Source organism: Wasmannia auropunctata, unplaced genomic scaffold (genome assembly GCF_000956235.1).
Source record: "Wasmannia auropunctata unplaced genomic scaffold, wasmannia.A_1.0 LD336078.1, whole genome shotgun sequence".
Classification (NCBI taxonomy): domain Eukaryota; kingdom Metazoa; phylum Arthropoda; class Insecta; order Hymenoptera; family Formicidae; genus Wasmannia; species Wasmannia auropunctata.
The window spans coordinates 3,149,290-3,177,276 of NW_012026812.1; the positions used below are offsets into that span (position 1 = coordinate 3,149,290).

General features: G+C 43.4%; 1 protein-coding gene across 1 annotated transcript; it reads right to left on the minus strand.

The window, feature by feature from the left end:
* On the minus strand, window positions 1–27,713 carry LOC105448959 (homeobox protein Nkx-2.4-like). The gene is made up of 4 exons (XM_011687863.1): window positions 26,951–27,713; window positions 20,744–21,045; window positions 9,917–10,003; window positions 1–348 (listed from the first exon to the last, which is right to left on the minus strand). Exons 1-4 carry the CDS (start codon window positions 27,711–27,713, stop codon window positions 1–3), a joined length of 1,500 nt encoding a protein of 499 aa, XP_011686165.1.
* Window positions 27,714–27,987: the final 274 nt, after the last annotated feature.

The window sequence follows — 27,987 nt, forward strand, 5'->3', positions numbered from 1 at the left end:
CTACCAGGCTCGGCCCTGCAGCGGTAGATACGCGCCGCACTGCGGCTGCTGCTGCTGCTGCATGCCCTGCTGCGCGCCGGACCGCGTGTACGAGCAGTGCTGCAGGCTCTGGCTCGAGCTCATCACGTGGCTGACGCCGGCGACGACCGAGTGATGGGTGACCGAGGAGGTCGCCGCGTGATGGGTGCCGTGGGGACTCGAGGCCGCCGTCATGTGCGGCGCCGGGCTCGCCAGGGCCGCGCTGGGCCCGCCGCGGCTACCCTCGTTCCCGCCGCCGCCGCCGCTCCCGCATGGCTTCCCGTCCTTCACCAGCACCGGCACCGCCACCCGCCGCGGCGAGCTCGCACTCTGCAACAGACGGATCATTGCTTCTTGATGCGACGTGCACAGCGGACGCAAATTGCGAAAAAAAAGATATATACCATATTATTTACATATTCCATTTATACATTTAATTTGCTTGTGTCTTTTAATGTCGAAGAGTGTATGTATCGTGTTCGAGAACGATTCATAACAGCAGACACGTTTATGATAAGCGTAATTTCGTGATATTTACTCTGCCGACCAAAAGTTCGAGAGGAAATCGTTAAATGTCTATTATAACAAAATCAAACTTATGCATTACAATTCAACACATTTTTCTTTCACTCGTTATTTTATAATAAAGTGAAAAATAATATAAAATGTTTAAATCTAATTTTGAAATATTAGATACATTTTTTATCAAAACATCATCTTTACATTTAATCACCTTTTTTACTAATTTAGATAGTTAATTAAAAATTTAGTTATTTTCTCTGATTTTCCATCAAGCTTTCAGAATAATCATCAATTTTAGAAAAAAAGGCTTTATGATCGTAACTTATTTTCTTAGAATTTAAGCAATGCTTTATTAATCACAACTGTTAAATGTAATGCCTATTTTCAAATTCAGGAAAAAACATTGAGGTAGGTTAATTGGCACGAACTTTTAAGAAGTATTTTACTGGAATATTCTTAAATATTACATGTGATTTTGAACTTTGGTCGGCATGTGACCGAAATTTATCGTTCATGTAATATGAACACATTTGTTTTTTTTTTGTTTTTTTATTAATAGCATCTTTTCAAGTGGATTAATCAGCAGTAATTTGACCCGCGTCGTATCGCGCGGTATCAAATTAAAGTTGCCCCTTTCTTTTTACGGAACATCACGGAAACGCGGAAACAGATCGAGCCGAGCAACGTCGCGATCCGTTCGATTTGCGCAAGAATGATCGTAGTCTGACCTTATATTTTATTTGTTTATATGAACCGCGTAGCGTGGATTTGGCATTTGTACATCGGCGATTTGATATAACGCGCATTTCGGGAAATATATCGGATCGGAAGCTCTCGCGCGACGACAATCGACGAGATGACAATCGCTTTCGATCATTGCGAATGTTCGATCGCGCAGATGTTTGTCTTAACTCATACGTCTACTTGTTTGTGACACGGCACGAGATACTAATTGCGTCCCGAGACGCAATTACAGCACGCATGTTATTTATTATTTCAACGTGCAAGGCACGGAAAGTGCACGGAAGTGCAGCTATGAGCAACAGGTGTAGCGTCGCGGTGAGATGGGTAAACGCGTGATAAGTTGACCGCGCGATTTTCGCGAATTCCTTCACTCTCCTCCGCCGCTACTGCCATTAGGATCGCGTTGGTCGCGTTTCGGTGATGCGTCGCTGAATGTCGGTGGAATAAATATCGGTAGCTTCGTGCGATCGTATTCCTTTCCGTCGGGATGTGACGAAGCGTGGCGTCGTGTACGGTTAACAATATCGGTATAGTGCCGTGAAAAACGTCGCGCGATTGTCGTGTCCCGGTATAATCAATACGCGACCGCGTAATTAATCTTACTTTCGCGAATGTTGTGCAAGTGCAAGCGGAGAAAGACGCGGAAGAGCCGAGAGGGGGCGAAGGCCTGGGAGCTGGGTCAGCTGGTAGCAACTAGAGATGATCTGTTCTTCATTTGTTTAAAATTTAGAATCACACGAGAATTATTTAGAGGAATAAAATTAAAATTAATAATTTATAGAGAAGTAAAATTTTGTTTCTTGCACTGGATAAAAGTTTAGGTAAAAAAAACTTTTCTCGGAAGTAATATATATAAATATCTTGTTAAATATTTATTTAAGACACGAGTAGAATATTTATCGTAAATTTCTTGAGAATTATTAATTACATTGCTCGAACATTGCTCCAATTTGGATATATCTGCTTCTATTTTCCAAATTATTATAAACAACTCCGCTGCTGCGCGTCGTATCGGTGAGCTCGACAAAGCATACCTACTTCACTTCAATTTGAAGTAAATAGAATCCACAAATTCTACAGATCCATTGGCTCGAAACGGACATTTAACAACTATTCGGTTAGCGGTCTTGTTAAACGGATCCCGCGTGTGTGTTCTCTCGTGCCGCGAGCCGGCTACCGATCGTTTCTCGTGGATTATCGAAATACGCCACCGTTTGCCAAAGTTTCTTAGTACAAGTGTACGCACTTTGAGCGTACGCACACATGTACCGTGCAATTTCCCAGCTCGACGGGCGCTACGTGAACAAACGCTCCGGGATACGTGGGCTGGCAGGGACTTGAGCTAAGCGCTCCTGTGTTCCGAGCAAACATGCGCAGCGCGGTAGGCCCCCGGTAAGACACTTAACCCGCACGATATCCCGTGATCAGCATTCACGGACTAGACGGGTGCGTATATACGATGGACTCTCTCTCGTTAGGAATAAACAGTACCGGCTACCGTGGACTCGGCCCGCGTCGTCCCGTACCGTAAAATCCTCCCGAAAGAAATTTTTACTACAAATGGGAAATATAGGATATGTATGTAATAATATATTTATTATTACGCGTATAAACTTTTTCGTCTCTTTGAAAATAATCACTATGCACGAAATGCGCGATAATCATATAATAATATACGGAATATTCAGTGAATCACAGTTTCTTTATGTAGAAAATTTCAAATTTATATTTCAATTCGGAGAACAATCTTTCTTGTATTCCCTTAATATTTATTAATTTAGTAAAAAGATTATTGATTAGGCTTGACAAGACAGTTATTAATAAAGTTAGTTAACAAAATAATTATTAATTTTTAGATGAATCAATAACCTTTCTTGTTAAGACTCTAATTAATCTTTTCCCTATCGATTTACACTTTCCTGCTTCGAATGAGAAAAATTTTACAACTGTGCGCGGAACAGTTTGAAATTCTTCTGTCGACTGAAAATTCAAGACCGCGTCCGTTAATTCCGAGGGAGATCACATTTTCTATTCGCACAAGAGAGAGAGAGATCCGTGGGCGGATCTAGAGACAGCCCTGTTCTGTACGTCAACCCCGCACGAACCTCACGGCATACCAAACAGAAGCCGGAGCAAGCAGACCGAATACCTGCCAGAACGACCACTCAGCTGTATCAACATTCGGTACACGACATTCCTCTTCGATCTCTTCGCCAGTGAGACTTTAATAATACGATCGCGCTGAAAAATAACGTCCTTCACTCGCCTCATGACGTTTCGTGATTTCTCGGTAATCAGTGTCATCTGCGTGAATTTTTCGAATTTCAATTTTATCCAATTATCCCAATTATATCATTCGCTTCTACAACTGCGGTCAGATCGAACGCAATCTTTTAGAAATTTAATAATAATCCCGACTTTTTTTCCGTTGCCAAATAGACAACGCGCTAAATAAAAAATACAGATAATTTAATCTCTTGTTCTTTTTTTATAACAGAAAAAAGTTCCAGAAATTGATATATTTATTGAATTTGATGTTTCTATGTTTATTTGAGCGCAGTCCCAAAAATCGCTGCGATGAATATGTGTGGAGAAAAAGGGGGAAGGAGAGAGAGAGAGAGAGGAGAGACAAAAATATTAAACCGACCGATGGAACGCGGCGAAAAGGTTTATGCGGGCAATGAATTTTTTTTGTCGCGCGAGTGCAGATACTTTTATGCAAATCCGGCCAGTGTCGAGTGCCCGGGAGGTATACGACCGATTTGATTCGAGTGGCCGGTACGAACTTACGTTTCGCGTTGCCGTTTGCGAGGGCATAAGTGCAGGCATGCCGTGCACTTCAAGCTGACAAAGTGACGATTACGCTAAACGCATGACGGTCCGCGCGCGCGTCACGCGTCACGCCACTTTAGCCACTTTAACGCGCGTTAAACGATTTCCGGCGAAAATGCCTGCGTTGTTGGGTAGCCGAGTAGTATACCTTTACGCGAAGGCCAGGCTGTGCCCCGGGTTTGTGCTCGCTGAGATTCTGACGCAGTCCGATGCAGCACGACGAGAGATCGATTTTCTATATATACATTCGTATCTCGTATACATCTAATTTTTTGTATTCATACCGTTTGATAGATAATCCGTTTCCTCACTTATCCCTCATTTATCCTTCGCGATATAATTGATTCATAATAATTTTGAGATAACAGAGACGCACGAAGGTAAACGGAAAATCCAGCTTCGATTCATCTCGCGTGAAAATCGCATGAGATCATAGCTATCCAGGGTCGGTGTACACTTTCGATATTAATTTCAATTCGTGTTTAGTAGACACATTATTTATCGTGCCTTATGATTAACAAATCATTAGCAAACAGAGTGGAACTATAGCCTCCGTCGCGTCTCGAATGCTGCACGAGAGGTGGGCGGGCGATGCGTAATGCAATTGCGCGCGCGATGACGTAACGATCGTTATTAGATTTAAAAAGTAAGCGGCGCGTTTGCGAGACTCATTGAATTCCATTTCTCGCGGAAACGAGAGGTCCCGACGGAAATCTTTTAATGTCTCTCCTTTGTTCGCCGAGAGACCGCCGCCGCCGTCGGGAAGGAAAAGGCGGGCGCTGTCGCGCACTGCGGGGTGGCTTTCTGGTTAATTACATCGCCTGCCTCCCTCGCGACACATTTACATCCGCACGTCGTCGGAAACGTGCGAGTGAAACGATTGATTCTGATATTTCTAGCCTTTCTAACGTTAATCCTGCGAGAAAGGATATCGATGTTCGAGTTTTCTGTCTCTCTACGCGAAAATCGCGCCGTCGGACGGAATTTTGCCGCGGAATTTTTCCTGCTCCTCGAGAACGGAAATTTACAGCTCGCAGATAACGAGAAGCTGCGTTATAAAACTGAAAGCTATAAGCAGCAGGTAATCTCGATTTGCGCCCAGGTATTGCGCGTGACTGTACTCACGGCAAGATGGCGACCGGTCCTCGAGAGCCTGTTTCGGTGCTCCCCTGCAGAATCTCTCACCCTCTCTCTCTCTTTCCTTTCTACTTTCCTTGTTTTTCTCTCGGTCGCTTTCATCCTTCCGTCTCTCTCTTTCTCTCTCCCTCTCTTCTTCCCCTTTCAGTCCTGCATTCTCCTTCGCTCTCTCGCGTTTTTTCCTCTTCGCCCTTCTCTTCTCCCCTCTCGCCCGTTCGCTCGCTCACGCCGATACTTGAATTTTTTTTACCTCCACGAAGGGGGAAATGGAATAAAATGAAAAAAAGGGGGGAAAAATCTGAACGTAGGCTACACCGGCGCGTCGGAGAAGTCGCGTCCCTTCGCCGACATCGTCTTCGACGAGCGACAGAGGGACGACTTCTTCCCTTCGTGTGCGACGATCAAACTGTATCCTAGCTGCATTACATATAGTATTCTATATCCCTCAACAATAGATCTGTGTTCTAAAAACAATGTCAAGTCAGACGAATCGTATCTACACATTTCAATATTTTAACTGTTGATTTAAAAATCTAAAAATGTATATTATTGATGTATATTAATTTAATACTGTGTAGTTTGTAATTTATTTTTTATCCCCTATCTAATTTTTCACATATCAAACGGAGAGAGTTTCTCATAAACCAAACTAGTCAACATCATAAAATAAAAGAATAAAAAAATGATGAAGTAGATATGTAACTACTAACCACTCGGTATACTAACATTTTTAAAAAATTATAAAAAGCGGAGTTTGGTTTCTGAAAAGTTCATGTATCTATCTCTGCGTTGATGTAATTGACGCAACGAGGTATACTGCGTACGTAAATTGAGAAATTTTTAGAACGAACGTTATAAAAATTATGCATTGGAAACGCGGGCACTTGTATTTTCTGTTTGGAAAATTAATCAGGACGATTTTGCAAACGAAAAGTTTACAGTATAAAGGATTATAAGTAGATCGCTCTCGCGATTATTTCGAAGAAACTGAGAAACAGTAGTTCCCCAAAATTGCGATCGATCCTCCTCCGAAGTAATGACACAACAACGAGATAAAATAGCCAATCGTGTTATTGGCGGTAACAACACGGGTGGAAGATCGCGTCGGGATGAAGAGAGAAAGAGAGAGAGAGAGAGAGAGTGAGTGAAGGTAATGAAAACGTGTCCACGGAAGCACGGCGAACTAACGAGTAAATTATAGGGCGGCTGGTGGCGCGGCTCGTCGGGCGGAAGAATCGCTTGCCCTCGCAGATCGGGCCCGTCAGATAACTTTCAGCCACCGTTAATGCTATACGGCTGTTTACGAGGCAAACGCGACGCAACGCTGAGTCCATTGTGTGCTTCGCAGGACCATGAGCCCCCCCTCCCCTCCCTCTGATCTCGATCGGTCGCCGCCGATAGCCATCGACGTATCTCTTCCGCGGTGGGCATCGTTTCGAGCCTCGTTTAAATCGGATTTGAGAGAGGGATACTTTTGGTGCCTCTCTCGCCTCGATGTCAAGAATCTTTTACACGAGTCGCGAAAGAGGACAAACATCTCGTGTTCTATTATTTTTAAAGATAGATCAGCCTGTTCTGTTCGGCGAATTAAATTTTCCTCAAGAGCGTAGATCGTTTTTCTAACCGAATAAATTTACCGGATCCTTCTGTTTCACCTGCAGGTAAAGCGGTCCGGCTACGCGAATATCGAACGATCGCGGTCGCGCCGGTGAAATTTTGTCGCATTTACATCGAGTGTGCGGCGGCAGCGGTTTTCCCGCGTGCTACGCGGCGAAATTCCTTTTCTCCACGGAGGCACGGTTTCACGAATAATCGATAAGCGCGCGAGGAGCTTCATCGGGGCCGCGCGCGCTAATACCGGCGCGGGCGGAAAAAATTGCGCGCATCATTTCGAAGTGTGCGATGCTTTCGTCCTCGCGCGTAAACTATGCGTATATTTTTCATCGAATTTCAATGTTGCGACGTTATATAAAGCACGTCCGTCGTCCCTCGAAACGTACCGTGCAAAAGTGCACGCTACGTAAATCCGCTTATGCCGTCGCGCTTGTGCGTCCGCGTATTTCGCGAAAATATCATCGGCCTATAAAGCGATAACGAAGTGTGACTCGTGTTTCACTTCGGCAAAATGTGAAGCGCACGTGCGCGCGACGCCTAACCCTTACGCCGATTTAATTGTATCTTTCCTCTCCGTTCCGATGAAATTACTCTCGTTCACGATTTAGGTCTTTATATGTGATAGTCTATATTAATTCCTTGCACAAAGATCCATATAGAAGAAGCATATATTGCAATCTTTTACCTCGACACGTCATTTCACCAACTTTTGCAAGTTGTCTAACATAACTTTTATACTTGGCAACTTTTTCTTCTTGCTTAAATAAATTAGCGTTTGATCGCCCGCGTAATGATCCATGACATCCCTTGGATGAGGTTTGAATCGCGGAAAAAGCTATTTTACACGTAAGCATCTTCTAAATTTTACGACAAAAAGTAAGGATATAGAAATCTGAATTTAATTGATTTTTTTCCCTTTTTTCTCGATCGTTTGATTGTATTTTAGACTGGCAAATGTTGCATTCCGTGAATTGTGTCGTTTAAACGCGCAATCATATACTTGCCGTCGCGTGGCAATCGTGAGGAATCGAGCGAACCGCCGCCGTTAACGCGCGCCCCGTCGCTTTCGTGACAACGCATACGTGACATCCTAATATATTCAAAAGAATCCGCGTGTATCGCGACGATCGTTCTGACGTCTCTTTTGAATAAATATCCTTTGAAAGGCAGGAGGGGAGGGAGAGAGAGAGAGAGAGAGAGAGAAAGAAAGAAAGACACGGGAAGCAATGGCGTATTGGGTTATACATATATGAGTATCTGGTAAAAGATCCGAGAGACACGGCACGTTTCGAAGCAGCTAGCTACGATATCTCGGCGATCGCGTCTGTTGCTATTAGAAATGCTCGCGATACACTTCAAAGCGTATTCAAGTACTCGACTACTACCCGACGGTAAAGTATCGATTATTTTAATACAGCAATGCAAGCCGAGTATTCTTTGCTGCATGTTTGTGCATGTATAGGTACCGAATGCGTACCGCTTATTTCAATAGATAAGCTCTGAAAATCTGAAGGGCTTAGTGCTGAAAATTACGATGCTCGAAAGATTAAACGACGATGTTAACAGATTACTGCAGGCGGATTATATATTTTTTTTAATCCGCGTTTATTTTCACGAGAAGTTAACGGCAAAATTAACTTTGTAATATTAGAAATTAATTGTATGGAATATTATCAAAAAATGCTATAAAAGAATTTATTATCACATACATATAATTAATACGTAGTATAATAATAAGAGACAATTTCTTGACAAAAATATTAAGATATCCATGGTTTTTTGAGTAAAGAAACAATCGAATGCGGCAGGTTCCCCGTAAATTAAGCTTCAGAATGAAAAAATAATAAAATCTTTTGTTTTATTTAATTCTAAATGAATTTTATCTTAGCCGCGTAACTTATTTATTGGAGCAATCGAGATCGAAAAACAAGTTATAAAATATTGTGTGCGATTAGATTTTTTACTAAATATGTTAGTATATTTTAAATTTCATTTAATGGATAAATCTGGCGTTTAAATTTTGATATCTTAATTTAAGATTGTTCTGTACGTATTATTCCTCATTAGCCTCGCTTTTTTTTCCGAAATATGGAAGTGACGTACACTAAAGTATTTCACTTCTATCTCCACGTGCGACGAACGGTTATATCCTGATCGACATTACTCGACGTCCCGCGCGTATTTTTAACTTGGATTATAGCGAATAGGTATTGAATTTCATTCGGACGCGCAAATTCGCTATTTTACTCGACTCTGTAATCTCGCTCTATATTTTTGAGCCACGTGAAACGCGACGGGCGCGTGATTACGTGCTCAACGCGAGCAATTTTATCGTTCTGTCGACGACGCCGCGGCGCGATATCCCTCGGAAATCCCAAATGACATAACAAAATAAATGCAAAATCGCTTCGAGCGGTCGAGTGGCACTCTCGAAACGAAATATGATGCGGATGCGAGGATTTATGCGGCTTCCGTGATATTTCTCATTTAAAGCCATTTCATTTCGCGCGATTGGCCGACACGCTACGTGTGTGACGGCGACATTTTCGTCGAGTGCGGACTGTCATTGTTTTAAAATCGCTTTCGGAACGAATCCGGAAGACGCGATGGCATCTCGATGCCGAGTGCATGAAATAACACGTTTGACATCCGACCGGTAATCGATCGCGATTATGACAAATTCGGTGTGACTTCCTCTAGCCAAAATAGCTCAAACACTTTTTACTAGATATTATATAATATACTTTATTACTTTCGATATCTGTAACAATACATAGCGCATTATTTTTCAACAATTAAATTTTTTCGACCAGGAAATCAATTACTTATTCTATACAATTTTCATGACAATAAATAGATTTGAAGATTATATAAACTATGCAATATGTAGTGCATCACTTAACGATTACTACAAACAAACAGTATTAATTCCTTAGACGTAGTAGAAGTCATCGAAATGGTGCGCCTTCGCGAAATTCGTGATGTTATATTCAACGTACGTTTCACTTTCGAAGCGGTTTACACACGACTTCGAAATTTGCGTAATTACCTGATTTTGGGCGTTCTGCTCGGCCATGGCCTTTTCCTTCGCTTGCCTCTTGCATTTATATCGGTGATTTTGAAACCATATCTTCACCTGCGAAACACACGTAAAACGCACAATTAGGTATTTTTCGAACGCAATGATATTAACGTTATGATCTATGATTTTTTTTTTTACGTGAAACGTTGTCAAATTGGGAAATTTCATCGAAAAGAAAGAGAATTTGTCAACTTTTTGATAAGAAAGTTAGATTAATAATAATCCATATTCAGAGCAGATATAACGTTATTAGATTGAAGTTTTGATTAAAAAGATCAGATTCATTCAGAATGTAATATAAAAATATAGTATATTATATTATTCATAAAATAGGAATGACAAATAAGTCAAGGAATTTCGTATAAGCGAATCTGTACACACACCAGTGTAAGTGGAAAGAGCTGGTGCGACGGGACATTCTGCGAATTTAGTTCTTTGCGAGCAAAGCCTAAAATCGACCGCGCTGAGTCGCTCTTTATGTCGGAATAAAACGGACGACACATCTCGTATACGCGAGACTATCGCCAGGTAGGCCCTCGGATGTTTTTTCAGAGACGTAGGCACGAGGCCTTTGTTAGACGCACTTTGAATCGGCCTCTAGCTATATTCCCTATCCGATGCTCTAAGTCCGTAAATCCACGGTTAGAGGACTGTGTTATTTCTTCAAGGGGATTTTAACGCTTCGTTCGCTTTATGCGGATACTCAAAATGCCGAGGAGGAAAATAATACGAGTTTTACGTATTATTTTTATCGGAAGAATCACCGCGAGAGTGTCGACTCTATTGTGCGAATTGTATGGGTGAGGATCGGATCTCAAAAACAATCTTGTGAAATTAGAATTATTTGTCCCTCGCGAGAAATGGCGCGTAAAAAGCAGTAATCGGTGCTTAGAAATTCAAACTCTTGATCAAAGATATGTCTCACATCTGTTAATCACGCAATAATATATTAAACATGTTCTAAAATCAACGAATGTCCCTTCAACCATTTTACCATTTATAATTTTCTGTGACAAAGTTAATATTCTCTTAGCGAAAATGTTAGAAATGAATAGATGTAATGATACAATGATTGTCCACTTATCTCTTACGATTAGTAAATAGTATAAATCCTTTTAATAATAAATCATCGTTAGTATCTATTCCCCTTCTAATATTCTCTCTAATTAACAAGTTAACTTATTTTCGCTTTTTTTTGGTTATTTAAAATCTGAAAGTATATATAAAATAAAACACTACACATATATTATTAAATTTATATTTATATCGATGTATTATCTGACACATGTGCTCCGTGACATCAAGGCCCGTTAAAAAATTAAGTCAGCCGGTAAGATATGTTTCGGACGATAAACGCGGATGCGATTAAGCCGCCTCTGTGAACCGCGCATAATGCGAACAGCGCGGATTATAACGCGCCTCTGTCATAAGCAGATGTCGATCTCGATTCCGTCCAGACGGCTGCACAACTTCCACGATCGCTTAGCTCAATTGCCGTAAAAGCAGTCTCGAACGACCCTAATCGCACGCGACTGTTCCTACTGAAAACTCAAAAGCTACCTTCTTTTCTTCTTTTTTATCCTGAATGGGCTAGACGATAAAATTCATCGACGTACTTTTGTTATATCAACTAAGAATTTTTCTTTCAACTGCGGATTCTTCGGTCAATTTATATTTATATTTCCTATTAAATTTAATTTAATTTTTCCGATTATATTTTCTATAAAAACGTCGGGACTATTATCATTATTTATTACAGTTTTCCCATTTTCAATATATTGTTTAACGAATAAACGTTAAATTAAAAATCAAATGAATTAGATTTGCTTGAAATTAATCGAGAAATATAATTTTACCATACATACACTTGTTCCTCTGAAGCTTAATTTTCAGAAAGCTAAATTGAATGTTAAAAACTCAACAAAAATTTATAGTGCCTCCTAAATTAAGTTTGAGAATCTCTTGTGCTGAATTATACGATCTTGCGGTGATCTCGTAGAAACTATATTGGGCTTCTGAATCTCAATTTCACATCCCGAAATTGTGTCAGATTGTGTCAGGCTCCTTCATCGATACGGTGTAAATTCTACTCAGCATTACGTGTCGTTTTGCAGTAGCTGATTTTTATCGTCCCGATCCGTAGAGCGCATATGTTACCGCGTGTAACCTCGTCGAGTGGCTGTTGTACCCGCTCCCGACCTCGTTCCCGAAGCCCGATATAACCCCCATTATACATCGGAGTTGCGTGTGCCGGGAATGCAACGAAAGCACTTTAAGGGGTCCGTCCAGCCGACCGCGTCTCGAGGACCCGCCACCGTCTGTCTAATTCTTTGAATATTAGCGGGATCGGCCGCCCTCGAAAATTCCTTTTACCCCTCTCGGGTGTCGCCTCGAGCGTGGCCAGAATACCGGTGGTTGTTCCGCGTGTGTGGTGTACGACTACTTTTTCCTGTTATTCAATTTTTGTTTTCCAGCCCGCGCTGCTTTGTGTGTCGTTAGATTCTTTATAAAACAATTACGCATTCGATTATCGATGATGCAATTTTTTATATTAAAAAAAAAACATGCAAAGATGAAAAATTCTGAAATACAAAGCTTTAGTTTCGGGAAAATCGAATTTAAAGATCGAAAAAGTAGTAATACCTTCCCTCGATTTTAACTTGCATAATTTTCCATGAATCTGTGTCGTATAAAATTGATTCAACAATAGTTCTATCATAATTAAATAAAAATACAGCAGTTGGCGAAACTATAAAGGATTAAAATGACAAATATATTTAAAATATAATTCTAATTATTGATAAGCTTTATTCTATACTTCCTTTTTTAAATAGAATACTGAATGTTTATTTTACTCTGAATTAATCCTGAAGCTATATACAGATCGTGCTGTCACGCGCGGTATTTGCTTGCTCGAGACGATTCTTTTTTTCAGAATGGCTCATCATTAAACCGTGTAAATTCATCTTAAGGAGCATTACGTCGCGAAAGAAAGTAATACTCGGCGCAGCGCGCCCTCGCGCGCGTTGCACTTACGTTGCGTGAGTTTTTACGTACGCTTTGTGGCACGGCCGGTTTTGCGTAGGGGGTGAGAGACCTTATCTAAAAGCCACGAAGAGGGCACTAGACGAGGGAAGTACCTCTTTCGCTGCTCCCGTTCGTTAATTCCTTTTCTACCGATAATCCACTCGAAGCTCGTCGAGTTTTCGGCTACGTACGGCCGCGCGCGCTGACTTCGAGAGATCTACAAACAGCCATTTACTTCTGCGCGAGCTTTACGTATAGAGGATATATGGACGGGAATTGTGTGTGCGAGACGTGTGTGGATCTTCTGGATCCGCGGGATTTTGATCCTTCGGAAACCAAATCGATCCCTTCGCGAGCCTCTTCTTTATATGTAACACCTCCAGGGTGTTCTACTTCCGAGGAAGGAGGGTTTGAGAAGATTATTAAGGTGGATCCACATTATTGAACAAAACCTTGCGCAAGAAGTTCGGCTCGAGATTTAGTTCGATGTGCATCCACTTTTAGCGAGTTTTACATTAGAAAATAATTTCGTGCGTACGGCGAAAGAAGCAAAAGTCTGCTGAAATCGGGACGAGGATTAAAGAATCTGAATCTCAAACCGACAATATACAGTGAAAGACGGATGTGACGAACGTCTTCGTAGGCTCAACGCCCGTGTTATCCGTGTATATATAATTCGATTCGCGCGCGTGCATCGTGCCTCGCTTCTCTGAGTAACCTAAGCTTGCGCGAGTAAATCCCAGAGGCTGGTGCGCTCTCCGTGAAAGATCCGACGGTGAAAACGGGACGCGGCGAGCGGACGCGCGCACAGCGAATTGTTATTTCAAGGGAACTGCCGTCCGTCAGTTCGTTTGTCCATCGCTCCCGCCGCGATGCGGTGTGTAAACAGGGAAAGTTAAACAAGATAGGGATATATAACTGGTGTGTACGTAAGAACATCGGTGCGCAGGCATGAAATTCAAGGCTAACAGTGTCGACCTCGAACGACAAGCGCTTCTGATGTGTGAATTTTGTCCATTGAGTCCCGGCACGTCTTGCTTGCATCGGAAAGAGCTGGACGCTCCCATGAAATCAATCTTATTTTAAAGTATGCGCGTCTCGCGTACTTTTGATATAACAACGCGCCACGAAATAAAGATCTTCGCTTATTTATTCTACTCCGGCGAATTTGTCCCGCCGATAAGCGTATCGCGGAGAGCTGAATAGAACAAGATGCGGTGTGTGATTTGATGTATGAAATTTTCGATAGTTAAATGAAAACGTCAACCGTGCAGAATTCGGTTTTTCTTTTTAACCCCGAGAGGATTAAGTCACGAAATAGCACAAAGTGACTGGTTCTCCTCAGGTAACGTCCCTCAAGTGGGCGACGTCGGCCTATATTTATCTTTCGGAGGCATGCCGGTCGTGCCCCTTGCGAAAAGGGGCCAGGGGGGTCCGGCAAAAATTTACTTAACACGAGGCTTTAACTTCCGATTAACTCTCGTTCGGACAGGTAAATGAAACACTTGGCATGCCGAACGAGAAATGTGGTTCTTTTCGGACATCGGCAAATCATAAAGACACCTGTCAACATGCTTTTCCTAACTAATTGGCGGAAACAAATCTATATGTAATCCGTTTAGGTGTCACGGATCTTTCTAATCGATTCTCCAAAATGCTGCCGGATAGAAATTACATAGTTTTATTTATTTATTTATTTTTTTGTCATCAATATTGTGATTAATAAACATCATATAACGATTCTCACACAAATACGATTTTTCGCTAAGAAAACTTACGTGATATCGCAGAAAAGTCAAGATTTATCTCTAGTGAAATGTTTCAAAATAATTTTGATTGGATTTTTATTTAATTTTTGTGATCAGATGAATTTTTAAAATACTTATCTTACTTTGATCTATATTGTTATTTTGTTACGAAACGCATGATCGCGAAACTTGAGAACATGAAACTGTTTGTATCAGTCTCTAACTATGCAAAATGTCAAAGTGTTATTTTCGAACTGTTACGTAAAGCAGATCCTAGTATCTTCTTACACGTAGGACATTTGTACGAGAGAGGGTCAAACGTAATTCGAGCTTCTTTCCGTTCATTCCACTCTACGAGTCGAAGCCCACTCAGCACCATCTCTCTCTCTCTCTCTCTCTCTCTCTCTCTCTCTCTCTCTCTCTCTCTCTCTCTCTCTCTTTCAATCTCACTTGTAACGATCTCTCCTATCCAGGTAACGCGTGTCGCCGTTTGACATTAGTTGGCCCATTAAATGCCCGATAAATCTGGTGGGTGGCACGCGAAGTCAAGGGGAGGCGCGATTATATCGCGCGCGTGCAGTGCTACGAACACGTCGACACGCGTTCGGGAGGCATCGAGTATCTGTTAGCCTCCGCTCGAACAGAGCCGAGGCCCCGCTGGAGGTAGGTAGACGAGCCAGGACACGAGGTCGGTCGCGGAGATGAGGAAGGGAGGAGGCGGAGGCGCATAGAGTGGACGATTGATCAAGTTAGCGTAACGTCATTACGACGCGACTACATCGGGGGTTGACGCAAAACGACGGGCTGCCACCGCCTGCCCTCCCCTCTGCTATATACGTGTAGGTACAACAGCCTCCTCGGGCAATTTGACTCGACACCAACCTTCGCCCCGGATTATCCGGTTGGTGGCCTACACAGCCTTCGGGCCGTCGGGTGATTCTCTCTCGGTTGGGGTTCGTTACGACGTGGCACAAACGAGCCGAGCGCTCTCCCCGCGGCATTCTCGCGCCGCGCCGCCGTCATACATACATTTTTCCTCAAGCGGACGGTCTGCACGTTCGCGATAAAACGGTACTGATAATATCGCGCTGCAAGTTTGGACGAAATCATCTGCAGGAATGAATAAATGACGAAAAAAAAGACGAGTAACAAGATCTCTTATTCGTGAATGAAAAATAATATTTTATTGGACTATAAATGTTTGCTCGTATATAAATTGCAAATAAATAATGTTCAATGAGTAGAATTTTCTTCGGACAATCGATCCGAATAACCATCGTATTATTCAGCAGAGTAATTTCTGCTTAATAGAAGCGTGATGTCCGTCGATAACAGAGGGACGGCGGTTCGCTCCGAGGTGGAGGATTAACGCGTGCGAATGCCTGCGTGCAAAGAGCCCGGTGCCGGTTGACGACGATGAACCTGCGAATACCGGGGATCAACTAACGTCAAATTATGATTAGGGCTGTTAATTGTCCCGTGTTGACCCTGCTGAGTGGTAGCCCGAGGACAAACACGATTCCGCCTCCCTTTTGTTGTTTTAACTCAATGCCGCCGGCCGGAGATGACTTACCGATTACCCAGCGTGATGTCTGAAAACCAGGGGGCTCTTCGAGCCCCCAAATAGAAATGACTTTCTGGTTACCGCGAAACGATGCGTAGAGCAATTTCGTGCATCCGCAGAAAGACCGCGACGGCATACGTGATTTTATTCGGCTTTATCTTATTCTGTCCTATTTTTATTTGCGGAAAGCGATCAGTTTTATGACGTAGTTCGTAGAATAAAAACATGAAGCTATATATAGGATGTCTAAGCTATTTTCAAAAAAAAAAATTCAATCCTTTAAAAAAATCTTTCATCATTAAGAAATACTCAACTTCGAATTGCCCAAAGATTTCACATGTAAAAGACGTCTCGTCGGGGCGCTCTTTATTAATTATTCGGTGAGAAAGAGCGCGGAAAGGAACGAAGCGAAGAGACGCTAAAATCTCTATCGACACGTAGATCGTGCTTTTTCGTTAGCTCGGGGGCTTTTAATTTTAACGTCTTTTCAGAATCGGCATGTAAGGGGATTGATGCGATAAAGCGCTGTTAAGGGATGCCGATGTTTGCAGTCCGAATATATGCACCCTCGGTGCGAGCGCCGCGAATACGTTATAAAGAACTGTGGCTCGGCGCTACAGGACGAAGCATAAGAAACCGTTTCCGTTCGATTTAATAATTGATATAATCTTACTTCGTAAAAATATAATTACCAGTATATATTTCAGTTAATTACTGGTATAATCATCAGTTAATATTTGAACGTCATAATAGCGATCTTGCGAAAAAAAGTTTGGAACTCAAAATCTTAAGTAGCGTAACACTTGAAGAAAAAAAATCAATATGCTTGTACGGTACATTTTTTTTTAGAGAAAATAAAGAATTTAAATATAAATATAAAAAGAAATATAAAAAGTGACAGAAGAAGAATGTGTGAAAATATAATGATGGAGCTATTGGAAACTGGGCTCGATAACTTTTGCGCTAATCTGTATAGACGCGGCGCGGCGTCGGGGGGCATGCAACTCGTATGCATCACTAGGCAGGTATATCTTCCGCACGAACGACATAGAAGTGCCAGAAAGGAGTGCAATTATGTCGGCCGCATTCTGTCCGTGTAGATGTCGCGGCGCGAAACGCGGACTGCAAAAGCCAGCGACATATTCATGTGTGCGTTATTATGCGAGGGTGCTGGGAGTGCACTTGAGAGACGCGAGCACGCGTTGCAGGACGTTCGATTAACCGCATGCGTTTGACAACCAAGAAATCGCCAATCTGCGTAGTCAAGATGTCTTAAATTTTCGATCACTAATTTTTGGTGCCTAAAAAATTTCGTTCCTTGTTGGTTACAAAGCAGAAAGCTGCTATATATATATATTGCGGAAATTTTTTATAATAATACAATTCTTTACATTTTTTTACGAGAATATTTTGTCAGTAATAAAAGAAAAAAAAAGATTCTTAATGAAATTATATATATTTTGTGAGTTAGAACTAATTATAAATCAAGTTATATAATTATATATAAATAGATATAAGTTGTATGTATATTTAAGTATATAAAGTATACATATAAATTGATTTATAATTACTTTTAATTCATAAAATAATTCCTTCTCTAACTTTAAGGGGACATCGATTCAAAAGCTAAAGAATCTTTGAACGAGATAAATAAGTACGCGATATATGCATGATGAGGTTTCGTATTTTGTAGGAAATTAGAAATGAAGACACATCGAAAATATATTCTGAACGGGATTTGAAGGGGATTAATGCTAATGTTAAGGGTGAACATCCGCGAGTTAATGGCGCCGTTTCCTCCCATTATTGCGCCAAAGGACCACGTCGGTGGCACATAGTCGTGCCGTTGCGATCGTTTCGTCTCTCGTCTCTCGTCTGTGCCGATAGATCTCGAAAACGGCGGTAGCGACGATGTTTGCACGGCATTGAGCTCGCCCTCTGCTCCACGGGATTCGATCCCTCTCCTGACGCGCGCGCCATGGGGGTTGCCGACCGCAGCGCAGGGGGATGAGACCGAAGGGGAGGGCGAGGGAAGGCACGGTGGTACGCAAACCCATTATTATGATTATTATTCGCGTAGCTGAATCGCGCGCGACCGCGATCTTCCTGCCTTCTCTCTCTCTCTCTCTCTCTCTCTCTCTCTCTCTCGCTGGTCCTCTCTCATTCCCTGCTTATCCGACATTACTTCCATCTCGGCTCAACGTTCCTCGCGCCGTTCGTATGCTGCTTTTGCAATCGAAGACACTTCCGGCGGTCGTATCTACATAAATTACGATATCTCGATAATTTAGCACATTTTTGTAAATAGTTCAAGCACGGCGCGCATTATTAATATTCATCAACGTATGTAAACAATAAACACGCAAACAACGTGTGTTTCGGACAATAAGGATTTGATAGTTGTCGACAGATTTTCGCGGGCAGCCCGATAGATCGAAGCTTTTCGGAAAAGCGTAGGGAAATGGAGAGGTGGGATAAAAGCTACGATAGGCGGACCAGAGGGGGTAGAGGGGGGAGGGGCAGTGTAATTTGCCTCTAATGCGACACTCGACGTAGCAGCTGGCTTCACCGGCCCTCTGCTTTTCCATTCGCCACTCGGCCGCAACCGGCAACAGTAGCGATAATAATAACAATACTGGTAACAATGCCCAGGAGTGGCTAGGCATTGTAACACCGCACCGCGCGAAGCGGGGCGGGGGGACCGGGTACTTGGAGTAACAATGCGAGCGCAAAATGGAGGGACCCATCTGCGTGTGCCCCGTGCCAATAGAACAAGGGGGGGAGGGAGAACGCGTTCCGGGGAGACAACGACGACGAGACAAATGCAATGCGTCGTCACGCGCTCTGATACCGTCGCCATTTTTTTTTTATTCGCAGGTTGCATCCGCGGCAAGAGATTTTCTTTCGAGATGGCGGGTGGCCGTTCGCCCGCGATTCTGCGATTTGGCGAGCGCGCGATCAATACGACGATTCGAGGCGTGATTGTCAAAAAAAAAAAAAAACATTGGCGAGGCACGGAAAAGAACTGCTGAATGTTAGAGAATTATACCGGAAATATATTTATGTTTTATATTAATAAATATATATACATATCTAAATAAATTATATTATATATATATAACGTGCGAAACCACATAATTGATACTTTACAAAGCGTCACGCGATGTGCGAGGGATACGCAGGGAGAAACCGCAAATCGTCCGCAATTCTCTTCCCTCGCCCGATCACGTGGCTCTCTCGCGATCACTACACTTTACCATGGAACTCGTCGAAACTTATGTGCCGCTTGTGCCCGTTCGCCCCCGGGCGCGCATGAAAATCCCGGCTGATTGCAATCAGGCCTCTTTGCCGACTTCCGTGCTTGACACGGAATCGACTCGTCACCGTCGCTCGAAGGGCTTCGCGCGAGCGCACGACTCTTCCGGTTTAAGGAAGCGCTCCGTTTCCACTTTGAGAGACATCTCGCTCGTTGCATGAAGCTTAACTCTCGTTAGACCTGGCTGCCGCTAACTAGTTTCTGTTCGCTTATTATTCTTTACCGTAAACAGTGTCAAATATTCGATGCGTTCTTTTCGAGGAGCACGTGACTACTACTGTTTACACTCTGCAGCCCAAATTATTTCTTGTAAATGAGTGAATATCAAGTACTTCGTTCTCAATTCATCTAATCTTTTATCAAAACTGCATGAATAAAAGAATTTTTATTAATTTATCGAGATCCCAAAAATATAATTTGCCGAATATAAGAATCGTGAAGAATTATACGGTAGGCTGTCGCAGCGCATCAAGTCGAATTCAATGTATAGGATCGTAAAAGATATTTTAAGATATTTATGGCGCTTAGCGTAAGTTATATCGACAACGTCGTGGAGCGTCGCGTTACAAACGTCGCGATGACAAACGGACAATTCGACGCGCTTGTTTTCAAAGGGCTGATAAGTGAATTGAACCGCAGACGGAGAGACGTACGGTAGACGGAACGATAGACCGAACGAGGGGGAGAACCCGCGCTACGTGCATGAACGCAGGATGCGGCCAATGAGCCACGTAACAATTATTTATTGTTGCCAGACCGCGCGCTGCACCGCATCAGCATCTCTCTATCTATCTCTCTCTCGAGCCGGCCAGACCTGTCTGCGTCCAATGAAAATGAATACGCTCGTTAAAATCGGCGTATGCCGGAACCGGCTGTCTTATCCGCTCGGTAAACGACACAACTACCGTTGTGGATCTTCGTGGAAGGCTTAATAAAACAATTGCGCCGAGAGATATTCTAACGAACGAGTTTGAATATCGGATAAACGAATCGGTTACTTGACAGTCAAACCTTTCGCTTATAACTGCGCGTCTCGATTCGCTGCCGTTAAAGGGACATCCGGCGATTCCGCGGGACGCGAATAGTACCCATCCATCTGCACCAGACGCGGAATACGAATAACCAGAATAATTACATACCTGCGTGGGCGTTAGATGAATTAAGGACGCCAGATGCTCCCGTTCGGGCGCGCTGAGGTACTTTTGCTGCTTGAACCGCCTTTCGAGCTCGTAGACCTGGGCCTGGGTGAAGAGGACGCGTCTCTTACGTCTCTGCGCGAGGGGGAATTGCATCGCGCCGACGCCCATGCCGACGCCGACCCCGACGCCGACGCCCACCCCCATCCCCGACGACTTGGTCACGTCGCCCATCGACTGGCCCACCGAGCAGCCGGCCATGTTGGTCCCGGCGCCCGCCGCCGCGGCGCCCATCAGCCGCGAGACTGCAAAACATATTGAACAAACCGGGAATGATACCTTGCAAGTTCACTTTCATGCATCTTCGTTATTCGAAATTCACGATTCGATTTCACGATAGTATAACGAGAGATAATTGATGATTTCGCAAGCTTTTCGATAAGACAATATTCCTTGTTTCCAATCAAGCCGCATTTTGATTCTGAAGTCGTTGGTTTCGATTCCACACACGGTTGGAAAATTGACACAAGAAATATAGAAGATCAATTTAACACAAAATATTTAAATAACATAATTATCTTATGTTAACTATGTTAAAAATTCAACACAAAATTTTTACAAGCATAACTATAGAGTGGATCGTTTCTAATATAAAATGTTTTTTTCCTGTGTATTGCGAATAGTTTTATATTTTATATACATTCATGATACATGTAATATATGACGTATATCATATTACACTATTCTCGCGTTGTCGATATCGATAATTAAATTATTGAGAATTTAATTTAAAAAACTTGTAACCAACGGCTTCAATGTGGCGATAGAGATTATAATAATTATGACATATTCATATTTTCATAAGTATACGTCTAAGCGTGTACGGTTGAACGATTCTCTCTAAATTTGAGCTACCGAAGGCTACCCAGACGAGCGAGCGAGCGAGCGAGTCGTCTATCCCTCGTCAGTTGGCGAGGAGCTGTCAAAAATGTACGCGCTTGGGCGCGGACAAAGGGAACGATTTAGGCGCTGCGAAGGTGCTACGTCACCGGGAGCACGGGAGGTCCCGGGATGAAGTTCCGAATTATTATGCCTTGTGAGAACCGTATTCTCGAAGCCGTCAGTGAAGTCGAGGGCGAGAAAGAAATACCACTTGAGCGCAGGAACAAACACCGTCAAATTTGTTTACCTCGGCGCGCCCGTACGCGCGGCGCGCGGGAGAAATCGTGGTTCACCCGCGTATATAAGCTCACGAATCCGGAGCGCAACGCGCACCGAGCGATTTAACCGATTGTCGTGTTGATTTTCGCCGGCGGCGGAAAAAAACAGAGCGGCGGCGACGGTGGGGCCCCTCTCATTACGCGGATATCCGGAGCGGTTGTATTCGATAGCCTATATTCGATAGCCGATTCGAGCACCCGAGATACGAGTTCGCCGCGGCTCCGCCTGATCGCCTATACCCGGATCCGTTGCACTGATTATACCGGACCCTGTATTCGAATTAATCGAAACTGGCTCTCGCGTTATGCGAGACACCACTTGCCTGTTGTACGATATTGTATTCTACCCACAAATTTTGTGTATAAGCCCGCCGTGTGAAATCAACGATGACGATTCTTTTTACAAATTCGTACACGATCTCCTCCAGCCTGGATTGTTGCACTGATTAGCAGACGTTCTGCATTCGGCTTAATCGAAACATGGCTCTCGCGCCGCTAGCCTACTATGATATATTCTATATACCCGCAAACTTCGTAAGCCCGCCTTCTCCTGAAATCAACTTGACAAATTCGTATATACACGATCTCTTCCGATAATTAAATTTAATTTCATAAAGGTGTCTCTCCTATAATATGATGTTGATACGCGCGATCGTCTCGCGTTTAATATTAATAATTGGTGGCCGCGAGGAATTTCATTCACGTAAATCACATCGGTGATGTAAATTATTATGTTTCTCGTGCGATGCTATCCTTTTTAAGCTGCTCGTCAGCAGTCACCGAGAACAATGCCGGGTACGGGTACGGCCGACGGGACGGGATGTTTCGATGTAACTTCTGCCAATACACGACGGCAGGATCCCCGATGATGGGCGAACAACGCGCGTGCAGGAACTCGTTAAGTAAATTGACGTTTCTCCAACGTCTACCTGACCACCGGCGTCGCACTCTGCCTCACGTCGAACATCCCCGTTTCGAAACGTAATTATGTGGCATAGCGACCGACCCAGGGGGGAGCGGGAGGGGCGGGGGAGGGGAGGGAGGGGAAGCCTCCTCCGCCACGGCTCTTCAGCTTCCAATTAGGTGACAAAAGCCCAAAGATTTCTCGCTCCGAATCACAGACGTCTTCGCGTACCGCCCACAGTGTGAAAGTCGTCCAATCCAGCGGGATAAAAATAATCTCGTCCGATGGCATGTAGATATATAGGCGTAACATTTAATTTCACGCTCGTCGATTGTATAATTTTGCTCATCACGTAACTTCGTGTTTCACTTTAATTTTACTCTAATTAAGATCTCGTTTAAAGCTTGTGTCACGCGTTCTGTTACTTGCTATTATAAATTCGCTGCGGAATCCTATTCACGATTTCGCAAAGACAAATTACTAATGAAATTGATTCTCGAAATTACATGTGTTTTTTCTACTAAATATATTCTAAATAGAAAATAACTTGATTAGAATCAAGAGGTTAGAACTCGTAATCGAGATCTGAAACGTCCATTTCTACCAATGTAGATTAACTTTAATCACGGTTTTATTTACTTTTTATCTTTTTCTAATTCTTAAAAGTAGAAAAAGATACAAAGTAAGTTAAATCTGGATTAAAGTTAATCTACGTTGGTACACGGAAAGAACGATTTTGTTGAAAGGTCTAAAAATTTTGCTAAAAACAGATCTAAAAATAATTTTTCATTGAATCATCAAAATAATTTGTTGGCCTGTTAAAACTGATAAGTATTGCTGTAAAATGTTTTGATATTCTAGCAATTATTTTGACTTTCGTACAAAATCCCCTGTGTGCCTTGTCGACTCAGTTTTCAGATCTGGATTCAGCAAAATTGTTCTTTCCGTGTAGAAATAGACATTAGCAAAGAGAGATTAAAGTGGAAATAATGAGTATATCAAGGATAAAACTGATAATTTGTTATCGTAATAATAACAAGGGATTTTTACTATTAAAAAAAAACCTAAAAAATCAGACAGAGAGAAATATGCGTCAAATTAAAGCGAATGAATTAAATATAAAAAAAATTAAGAGGAAGAATGTAATGAAACAATATATAAAAGAAGTGATAAATCTGACCGAATTTAAAATATAATAAAATTAAAAATTTTTTTAAATACGAGAAATTTTCTGAAGTAATTTTTTAAATAAATTTTGGTTAAATAATTTGCAACTTCTGATTTTTATCTTTATCTGTAAATGCGCGCGTATTTATGCATTTTTTAAAATATATTCCTTCTTCGTAACTGATGCAATTTTAATCAGATTATACAAGATTAATAATAAAGAAACGGAGCCGCGTTAGTCCACAACATATATAATACTGCATTACGTGATATGCATGTACGATATAAATCGTAAAAAGTTAGAAAAGAAATTCATACAAATAATCCGCGACGATGAGAGAAAAAGTTTCTCATAAGATGTTATTAAAATGCAAATCGCGAACGCGTAGCACAATCGATCCATGTAATATATCGTCGAGGAAGATGTCAAACTGCGTTATTAATTAATTACACCAAGGAGATTAATGAGCGAATTCTCCTTGATCTGAAAATTCGTTTTTGACGCAGAACAAACAATGTATGACGCGTATGTAAATTTACAGCTTGCTCTTTCATAGAATCGTAAACGAGATGCTACGAAGGAAGAAGTTAATCTGCACAAATAATACTGCCAGTATAATAATCGCAGTTTTAGAAGACAAATTCAAACGAGATCGCGAAACGCATCAGCTGGGAAACGACCGATCGTTTGCAACTCCGCGGACGAACGCGGGGGCTTTCCCCGTGCGCTCTGTTTATCTTACAAGGGGCGACGATAAGTCCCGCGAAATCGAATTCGTATACGGGCGCATCTCCGGCGCGTCTCAGGCCTTTAACTCGAGGACCAGTCCCTCTTATTTGTTTAACTAAAATCCTCAGCGCCGTCCACTAGTCGCGGCTTTCTCGAATTCTGGATCGATACGGCGAGCGCGCGAGACTCCGGCGATCGGCTCGGCTAAAAGTGGCGCGTGCGATGGACGAAAATCCACAGAGCGAGGAGGACGAAACGCCCTGTTGACACAAGTCGCATGAAAGATGCGCGCGGCATTGTTGGCCGAACGGTAGTATGCGCGACGTTTCCTTTTGTGGACACTGAAACGCGAAACTTATGCGGCGCCCTGGACATCCAAATGGACTACCCGAAGTGTCAAAGCTCTCTCCTACACTTGGCCGAGGACGCTTTTACGCCAATCCTTTTAAACTGTTCCACTTAAAGAATATCGCTGTCTGGCAAAACGCAAAACACGCTGCTCTATCTCCATTTGCTCACTTCACGGGCGATTAAATGTAAAAGTCTCGTTTTTTCGTTTTTTTTTTTTTAAGAGATACAAAATGTAAGATCCTTCTTTTCTCCGTTGTAATGTCTAGAGTTAAATGACTTGAGAAAGATTAACCCGCGAGAAAACCGATTTGTATCCTCATTTCTCGCACGAAGCTGCGTGCCTCGTTGCAATCTTTTTCCGACGAGGAATTCCAGCAAGCTCTCCTATCCTAACAATTTGTTAGCTTATTTGTAGAAAGTTCGTACACGCTTTGGAGGATAAAAATAAAAATGTCAGTCCCCTCCCGCGCGGCGTAGAGCACGCTTGGAGATAGTTGTACGTAAACTGAGAAATGCCGACGGGTTCTCCTTACCAATTAACGATCGGCGCTTTTTCGTCAACTTTGTAACGCGAGACCGACACTCTCTCGTCGATCCCTAAATGGAGCTAAGATATCCATGGTCTTGTCGTTACAAGGCCGATAAAAGCCTGACGGACGTGACTCTTGGATGGCGGAAGGAATAGCTCGTCGGGAGATAGGTTTTTACCCGAGTACAACATACGCTCGTACAGCGTTCTCTCGCCTCTTTCTCCCGTTTCTCTCCGCGGAGTCGCTTTTCGTGTTTCGCTTCCGGCATTTATACACAAAACGCGAAACACAGGATTTCGATGAGCATCTGATAACGTTAACTCTCGCGCGCGCGTGATTCTTCGACGTTCCTACGAGATTTCACTCGCCGATTTTTCTATCGTGTGATTAAATAACAGGTGTAGATCGTGCGTGCGTCCGATGTCGGTTTTCATGCTGAACGATCGTCGGAGGAGAGGAGGAGGGGGAGGGGGGAAGAAACACGTCTTTGAAAGTATAAGGCGTCATATATTCTATATGAGACTACGCGCCGCGCGAGCCTCTCCGATAAATACAGACCCCTCGAAACTCATTTAACAGGCTGACAGAATGACTGTTTGCATTCGATAACTCGGTAACGTTCAGCGGACAGACTAACTGTCCGAGACGTAATTCATCGAACCACACAGTCGCTGAATTAATCAATATGTAGACGAAGTCCGCGGCGCGGAGGCTTTTTGCTCGTCTGACGAGCAAATGTAAATGTATGTGGATATACCTAACAAAATATTCCCTCCATTAGCGAGCGCGTAAAGTCACTTCTCTCAAATTTCAGGATGAAAATGATTTCTACGCTTATCTGCTATACGATCGATGCAATCGCACATTTCCACGTCTATCATAAAGTCGCAGTTGTGCGTAAGAAAGACTTTGCTAACAGACACGTGACAAAGAAAATGAGTGTTTCTTTAAAAGATATATTTTTTGAGATATAATAGTAGGTGTTTTTTTTTTATAGAAAGTTAATCGCGAATTAATGAAACATGAATATTTATTCCTTAATTATTTCGACATTTCGTATTAAGGCCCTTATGTTCAATACGTAAAAACAATGTGACATTTTTCGCATCTTTTATTACGATCTCATTCAAGAATTTGATATAATTTTACATATACACACATGTATTATAATTTTCTGTGTTGAAAAATTATTACAATTTAGCTAAAGAGTCTCAGGCTTCGTTCGTCTTATAGGCACAACTGCGCGCTACTTTGGGGGTATTTTTTATTTTTATTTTTTTCTGTTTGAATAAAAGACAAGCTACTCACTGGCAAAGCGCGGATCGTTGGTGGCCGGTGGCGCCGGTGCGTACCACGGATGATGGTGCGACGAGACCGCGTGGGACCTCATGGGGTCCGTGGCCGTGGCGGTGGCGCCCACGCCGGGCCCGGCGTGATGATACGGCGACAATTCCGCGGCGCAGTATTGATATTGCGACGTGAGCTGCATAGTCGCGTAAGGATTACCCATGGCACTCATGCCTCCGCCGGCGCCGCCGGCACTGCCGCCACCGCCACCGGGGGCGGCCCCGTTGGCAACGGAAACCGGTCCGGGGGTGCTGCCGCCGGGCGTCGAACCGCCGTGTAGCGGCGGGCTGCCGCTGCTCGCGCTCGAGCTACCGGTGTTACCACCCACCCGTGCACCGCATGCGTTCCCGTAAGGCGAGCCCTGGGAATGTGTTACGACGCCGACATTAACACCGACGGCGGCGGCGGCGGCGGCGAGCTCGAGCTTCCGGTAAGATTCCTCGATCGGCGACAAGATATCGGAGACGCTAAAGGGCGTAGTGTGGGCACCGACGGCAGCTTGCACGTGGGATGAGTGCTGCTTCGGCGACAGGCTCATCGCCAGGTCGATGCCATTGAGGTCCGACAGCAGGCCGGCCTGCTCCAGCGATTGCTGCTGCTGCTGCTGTTGCTGTTGCTGCTGCTGCTGCTGCTGCTGCTGTTGGTGCTGATGATAAGTCGTGGCGTTGCCATTACCACCTTGATTGCCGCCGCTGTTTCCGCCGCCGCCGCTGCCACCGCTCATCTCGGCGAGCCCGACGCCGTCGAAGTACTTGAAGCTCGCGCTTCGCGGAATGATGAGGCCGGCGCTAGCCGTAACAACGGCGCATTATGACGCTACTGCTCTCTTTCCCTCTGTCTGATCGTTTAGTTCTCTCGTCAATCAACTCGCGATCGCTGCAAATAGCCAAGATCGCGCTGCCAACGTAGTAGCTTCGATCGTCGCCACCTCCTTTTTCGGAATCGCGTTCTCGAAACACGGGTGAACAATTATAACTCCGAACGCGAGAAACCCGAGA

Coding starts and splice junctions, on each gene's coding strand:
- LOC105448959 (XM_011687863.1), bottom strand. CDS start 27,713: ATGAGCGGTGGCAGCGGCGGCGGCGGAAACAGCGGCGGCAATCAAGGT. Junction 10,004..20,743: donor TTCATCTAACGCCCACGCAG/GTATGTAATTAT, acceptor TGTGTTTCGCAG/GTGAAGATATGGTTTCAAAA. Junction 349..9,916: donor AGCAGAACGCCCAAAATCAG/GTAATTACGCAA, acceptor CGTCTGTTGCAG/AGTGCGAGCTCGCCGCGGCG.